The 7,479-nt window shown below is 48.8% G+C and overlaps 1 protein-coding gene across 1 annotated transcript in view; it reads right to left on the reverse strand.

The window, feature by feature from the left end:
* ERP29 (endoplasmic reticulum protein 29) overlaps nt 1–7,256 on the reverse strand; it is a 57,876-nt gene extending 50,620 nt beyond the window's left edge. Inside the window, exon 1 of the mRNA XM_073563738.1 lies at nt 7,061–7,256. Within this exon, the coding sequence (XP_073419839.1) occupies nt 7,061–7,192 (132 nt within the window). The 5' untranslated portion in view covers nt 7,193–7,256. The remainder of the gene's footprint in view (nt 1–7,060) is intronic.
* Nucleotides 7,257–7,479: the final 223 nt, after the last annotated feature.

Raw genomic sequence — 7,479 nt, forward strand, 5'->3', positions numbered from 1 at the left:
GTGGGGCTCATACTGTATATAGGGCCTATATGGGGGCTCATACTATATATAGGAGGCTATCTAGGGGCTCAAAATGTATACAGTAGGCTATGTGCAGGCTCATACTGCATATAGGAGGCTATGTGAGGGCTTATACTGTATATAGGAGACTATGTACGGGCCCATACTGTATATAGGGGCTATGTGTAGGCTCACACTGTATACAGGAAGCTATGTGGGGCTCATACTGTATATAGGGAGATATGTGGAGTTTACACTGTATATAGGGAGTTATGTCAGGGCTCATACTATATCTAGGTAGCTATATGGGGGCTCATACTGTATATAGAGAGCGATGTGGGGCTTATACTGTATATAGGGGCTATGTGGGGGCTCATACTATATCTAGGTAGCTATATGGAGGCTCATCCTGTATATAGAGAGCGATGTGGGGCTTATACTGTATATAGGTAGCTACAGTATATATCCCTCAGCTCACTATTATCTATATTGTGTATATCTATATATGTTCATTACATATTATCTGATGAGCTATAGAGGATGCCTGGTCAGTCAGAGTAGTGGCAGGGACAGTCCAAGACTTATGTTACAACTTAGTGTGCCAACCTCCGCTGTCAGGAAGGGAAGTGTGAAGGGCAAACTAGTTCCGATCTCCCCTCATTTCTGCTCTTTTTTATATCACTGGTTTTCTGTGCAGATGTGTGTGCGATCTATGTCTTTATGGATTGAGTTTTGAAAGTAACTAAAAGAGAGACTTGTCTAAGGGTTTGTTTTTTTGTTATGGTTTACATGTATAAGGGCCACATAGGTTGATTGCTTTGGTTATTGATTGAGGAGGCTGTGTGAAGTCTCACACTGTATGTAGGGGGCTATGTGGTGGGTCATACTGTACATAGGGGATGTCAGCATACTTAATTCTGCCCTATAGTAAGTCATACAATTAATAATTATTCTTTTTATTACATTAATATTGAGCAGAATTAATTTTGGCCTATTGGACAGTCACGGTCCGTGATGTGGCCCCTTGGGAAAATTAATCTCCCACCCCTGCTCCATTTTGTATAGCGCTATCTCTGTTGCTTTCTGCGTATGGATGTGTCCCAGAGCACCTGTGTGTTTCTCACATGACCTATCACATGATCTATCAGGGGGGCATGTGATATGTAGCGTGATATATTGGGCTCCTGGCAGAGGTCGCATTAACGCCTGTCTGGGCGTCTATGACACACAGGCAGGCGAAAAAACGCCTTCAGATTAGTACGATACGTCCACGGGACGCATCGTTCTAACCTACAGTGGCAGCGAGTTGGACGGAGCTGGGGAAAGGGCAGTATCAGAGCTGCACTTGCGCTCAGTGACAGGCCGTCTACATTGCAGCTGCAATTGCGCTCAGTCCTTCCCTCTCCTTTTTCTTACCGGAAGTATCCCCGCCCCCACCACGGGCACCGGAAACACACTCGGCGCCCCGAGTTATTGCGTGCGGGAGAGCGAAAGATGGCAGCGAATATGTACCGGGTGGACGGTGAGTGCCGGGTCCTCAGCCCTCAGGGACTGTGGGGAGGGCTGTGTGCTGCTCGTCCATGCTCCTGTTGGCTGTAATGGAGTGCGGGCCGCGGTGACCGGCCACAGGCCTCCGTGCTGCCTGCTCCCCTCACTGTGAGAGGACCGGAAGCAGTTCAGGTGGAGGCGGGGTGTCCGGCAGTGGTGCTGTCAGTGTCATGTCTCCGATCAGCGATCAGAGCAGATGTAGCTATGTGTACATCACAGGTGTGACGGGGAGGAGACCACCTACACCAAGGGAAAGGGGGGACAGGAGCAATGTCATAGCAACCTACGGACACCGCTCATGGGTATCAGTGACCTCACCACGCCCACACAGTGCCCCAGAAGCAGGGCCTGCCATACAGTGCCTTCCCAATGTACTGCCTATCTATAACACTATGCCACAGACAGTGCCCACTGTGTAGTGTGACGTACAGTGCCAATATCACCATACCACAGAGAGTGCCCACTGTGTAGTGTGACATACAGTCCCCATATCACTATACCACAGAGTGCCCACTGTGTAGTGTGACATACAGTGGCCATAACACTATACCACAGAGAGTGCCCACTGTGTAGTGTGACTTACAGTGCCCATATCACTATACCACAGAGAGTGCCCACTGTGTAGTGTCATACAGTGCCCATATCACTATACCACAGAGAGTGCCCACTGTGTAGTGTGACTTACAGTGCCCATATCACTATACCACAGAGAGTGCCCACTGTGTAGTGTGACATACAGTGCCCATATCACTATACCACGAGAGTGCCCACTGTGTAGTGTGACATACAGTGCCCATATCACTATACCACAGAGAGTGCCCACTGTGTAGTGTGACATACAGTGCCCATATCACTATACCACAGAGAGTGCCCACTGTGTAGTGTGACATACAGTGCTCATATCACCAGAGGTCGCATTAACGCCTGTCTGGGCGTCTATGACGCACAGGCAGGTGAAAAAACGCCTTGAGATTAGTACGATACGTCCACGGGATGCATCGTTCTAAGCTACAGTGGCAGCGAGTTGGACGGAGCTGGGGAAAGGGCAGTATCAGATGTTGCGGAGCGACTCACGTCATCGCGGCGCGCCCTCTGTGCTCGTCTCTCAGCGGGTGGTAGCGTGCAGCAGCGGCCGTACGGACACGTGACCCGCGCAACTGACGTCATCGCGGCGCGCTCTCTCTGTGCATCTCAGCGTGTGTAGCATCAATTTTAATTCATACAAATTGCGTACTCCTCCGTGGTGAAAAATACTCCTCAAAAATATTGGGAGGAGTATTTTTACTCCTCTGAAAAATATGTAGCGCGACCTCTGGCTCCTGGGAACCCACACCTTCTAAATTCCCCGGGACCCTGGCTAATCCACCCCTGTAAACCACAGCTGGTCATGAAGTAGACAAGGGGTTGTCCTATCTTCCCCTCGTGTTACACAAACATTTGGCGTGCTTTATGCCAGATTTCTTGTGTAAACACTTTGATGAATCAGGGCTATTGTGTCACACATAAAGCACCATCATATATGGTGAAAGTCAAGAAAGATAGTTTTTGGTGCAAATTACACCATAATTCTGGTGGATTTAGCTGGATAAATTTTCCCCTTTGTGTCCATCTTCCAGGTGCACTTGTCTATATACTTTTTAGTAGCAGGACAACATCACACACTGGTTTAAACATCAACCCCAAGAAGTCTGCCAGATTATACAGAGGTCATACCAGCTTATTACTTTTTACAGCATGCACTTTAAACTAAAAAAATCACAAGGATACAATAATTAACTCTACTAACTAGGCCTCATACTAGGACCATCTTAGGGTGCCCATAGAGGGGGAATAACCCTTAGGGTGAGTGCACACGCTGCGGATTCACCTGCAGATTTTTCCGCACGGATTTGCAGGTAAAACCGCAGGTAAAGTGACCTGCGGTTTTCCCCCTGCGGCTTGACACCTGGACAATGGAGCAGGTGCCAAACCGCTGCGGAATCCGCAGAAAGAATTGACATGCTGCGGATTTAAAACCGCAGCAAATCCGCGCGGAAAAATACGCAGCATGTGCACTGCAGAATTGAAATCCCATAGGCTAACATTGTACTGTACACTGTCTGCGGAACTGCTGCGGATCCGCAGGGCCAAATCCGCAGTGGATCCGCAGCGTGTGCACACACCCTTAGGAAGGAAAAGGAAAAGCTTCAACTCAATGGGGGGTGGGGGTGAGATTTTTATAAATGGGGTCTATATAAATTAATCTAGCCATATGATAAATTCAATGACCCCTATATATATTGCATTTTTACAGCAACCTGAGGTCAGAAATCATCAGGGACCTAATTTTTATAAAAGAAAAGGTTTGTCTAAGGCCACATGCACAAGTTCAGTATTTGGTCAGTATTTGTAAGCCAAAACCAGGAGTGGAAAAAGGAAAAGTATAACACACATCACCACTTCTGGATTTATCAGCCACTCCTGGTTTTGGCTTACAAATACTGATGTGAAATACTGCTGCGAGAACGGAGCCTCAGGCTGTGTGCACACGCTGCGGATTTTCTGCGCAGTGCAGACGGTGCGGAATTTTCTGCGCGGATTATCTGCGGTTTTCAATCCGCAGAAAGAATTGACATGTCAATTCTTTCTGCGGATTCCGCTGCGGTTTGCCATCTCCTCCATTGAGGAGATGAAAAACCGCAAGGCAAAACCGCAGAGCAATCCGCAGGTAAAACCGCAGGTATTTTGACCTGCGGTTTCACCTGCAGATTTTACAAAATCCGCGCGGATGAATCCGCACCTAATCCGCAGCGTGTGCACACAGCCTCAAATCATTTTTTTTCCTAGGACAAAGCACCAGTTCTGTTTATTGTCTGGATCTGTAAAAGTTGCAAAATTTAGCACAAGGGGTATCTGTACAAAAACCTTTTACCTTTTGATCCGACCCTGACACTTTTCTTCAAGGTGGACAGGCCAACCGCTGCACGTGGTGCTGCGGGTGTGTCCGGCAGTGCTGCAGGGGGTTCTACAGACATTCTGTGACGGGCCAGAGCCCCCGCGCAGTTCCGTGGTTTCCTGTGCGGTGGACTCTGGGAAAATGGCTGCCAGGGGCGGCACAGATGGAGATCTCGTCATTAAGATCTCGGGCGCTGAGATTTCATCGCTGAAATCTCATCTCCCGAGATCTTAGTGGAGAGATCGCCATCTGCGCATGCGCCGCCCCCAGCGGCCATTTTCCCAGAATCCACTGCACAGGAAGCCACGGAACTGCACGGGGGCTCTGGCCTTTCACAAAATGTCGGCAGAGACCCCGCAGCATTGGAGACCCCAGCAACAGTGCCGGGCACCCCCTCATCCCCCAGCCTGCAGCAATGGTACCTGTAAGGTATATATGCATTATAAGACGCACCCCCATTCCCACCCCAAATTTGGGGGAAAAAAGTGTGCCTTATAATCCGTAAAATACGGTAATTGAAAGAAGGATGAATGGACAAATGTACTGAGACATTCTTGATAAAAATTTGCTGTCATCTACCAGAATGATAAAGATGAAATGAGGGTGGACATTTCATCAAGACAATGATCCTAAACGCACAGCCAAGGAAACTCACAATTGGTTTCAGAGAAAGAAAATATATCTGCTAGAATGGCCCAGCCAATCACCTGACCTGAATCCAGTACAAAATTTCTAGGAGGAACTAAAGCTTAAGAGTTCATAGAAGGAGCCCACAGGACCTTCAGGATCTGAAGAGAGTTTGTGTGGAAGAGCGGACCAAAATCACACATGAGCAATGCCTGCAACTAGTTTCTCCATACAGAACGCATCTTGAAGCTGTCATCACCACCAAAGGCTTTTGTACGATATATTAAAGGGAACCTGTCACCAGAAATAACGCTGTTAACCTGCAGATATGGGGTTAATCTACAGGTTAACAGCGTTATGCTGCTGACGCCTGCACGCAGTCGAACGCAGTGGGGAGAAAATGATCTTTATGCTCCCCCCTGACAGCATTCGGTATTTAGTCACGGGGGCGGCACCGGTTCAATCACACTCTGAGTATACAGAGCGTCCACTGTAACTGCACCCCCGGCCCTGACTAACACTGGCTCTACATTGCGGCCAGCTGTCAGGGTCGGGGACGCGGTTAGAGCGGCCGCCCTGTATACTCAAGAGTGTGACTGAACCAGTGCCGCCCCCGTGACTGAATACCAGATGCTTGTGAGAAGACTAAAGATCATTGAGGCTATGTGCACACGCTGCGGATCCGCAGCGGTTTTGGTCCTGCTGATCCGCAGCAGTTTCTGTTGTGTTGTACAGTACCATTATAGTCAATGGAAAACAAAAACCGCAGTGCACACGGTGCAAAATTTTCCGCGCGGATTTGCTGCTGTTTCAAAACCGCAGCATGTAATTTCTTTGGGTGGAATCTGCAGCGATTTTACACCTACTCCATTGTCCAGGTGTCAAACCGCAGGGGAAAACCGCAGGCTAATCTGCAGATAAACCGCAGGTCTTTTGACCTGCAGATTTACCTGCAGATTTTGCAAAATCCGCGCAGAAAATTCCGCAGCAGAATCCGCAGCGTGTGCACACACCCTTAGGCGCCAGACAGCATCATAATGCTGTTAACCTGCAGATTAACCTATTATTCCTGGTAACAGGGTCCCTTTACATACATTTCAGTAAGTGTGTTCAATACTTCTTCCCTGTCTTACTTCTCATTATTACACATAACTTAATTTATGGACATCTATGGCTTGATTTCTTTACCTGTGTGGATTGGATGGGTTGTTACCAACACCTAGTGAGAATTTCATGTCAATAGCACCTTTATTTACTTAGAAAACTGGTGTTCAGTGCTTATTTCACCCGCTGTATATGAATGGATTTGTATCTGCAGCAACCACTTTTCTGCAAGCTCAGTTCACCTAAATTGGACAGTCACCAAACCTCCTGTTGCATGTGCACATGCCCTAATTGAGAGCAGAGCTTCCATTTGGGGGTTAATCCTTTTATTAGGACAGTGTGCCGTCATCAAACGCTACAGAAAGGTATGGCGGCCGTCCCCAAATCCCACTCCTGGGGCTAACATGTGGCGCGGATATTTTCTTCTATGAGGGATGAAATTGCTGACATACCAGGTGTTATTAGCACAGCTGCCCAGGTTTTGGCACGATGTGACACGATGCTGATTCCTAAAAAGGGGCACGGACACCAAACACGGCGAAATGGAAAAACTGTAAATGCTGCTGAAATAATCAATTCTAGGATCTGCTGGAAACTACAAGTCAGGGACACAGAGATGAGAAAGGCTTGTGACGATACAGCATTGGAGACGTCACTGTCACACCGTGACACTTCTAGGGTCGGTGTGATGGCCCACACCGTGCTGCCAGGGGGCATGTGTCCTGCCTAACCTTGACACAATACAGAGCACACAGGGGAGAGAAGGGCAGCAGCCCACCATGCTGTGTACTGGAAGCTGTGGAGGATGACTGCGCTCCCTCCCATGCTGCCCACACCGTGCACTACCTTATAGAAGGAGATCTGGTCCAGGGACAAGGAGCCCTTGGTGTGCAGGGAGCAGCAGCTCTGCAGGACGCTACACGCCAGCAGCAGCGCACACGGAGCTGTCACTCTCCGACCCCTCACAGGCGCCGCCATGTTTTTGGAGGAAAGATCAAAGGCTGGAGATGAGCACAGGTCACGTGGGCACTGCTTCTCTCCCCGGCACACTTCCGGTCTGACACATGACAGCTGCGATGGGGATGTCAGATCTGTCTGTCCTGTATATGTCACGTGGGATGTGTAACCTGGATTAACCCTGCAGCTACCTTGATGGGCTAGTGACTGCTCAGGCTTCAGACAATCAGAGACAACCTGTTTAGACACAAAATATGTCCAGTCCAGGGGCTGCAAGGGTAACATCCGGGGTCCGAGGCCCTAGGGAG

The sequence above is a fragment of the Dendrobates tinctorius genome, unplaced genomic scaffold (assembly GCF_039654945.1).
Source record: "Dendrobates tinctorius isolate UK_male_01 unplaced genomic scaffold, ASM3965494v1 ptg000003l, whole genome shotgun sequence".
NCBI lineage: Eukaryota > Metazoa > Chordata > Amphibia > Anura > Dendrobatidae > Dendrobates > Dendrobates tinctorius.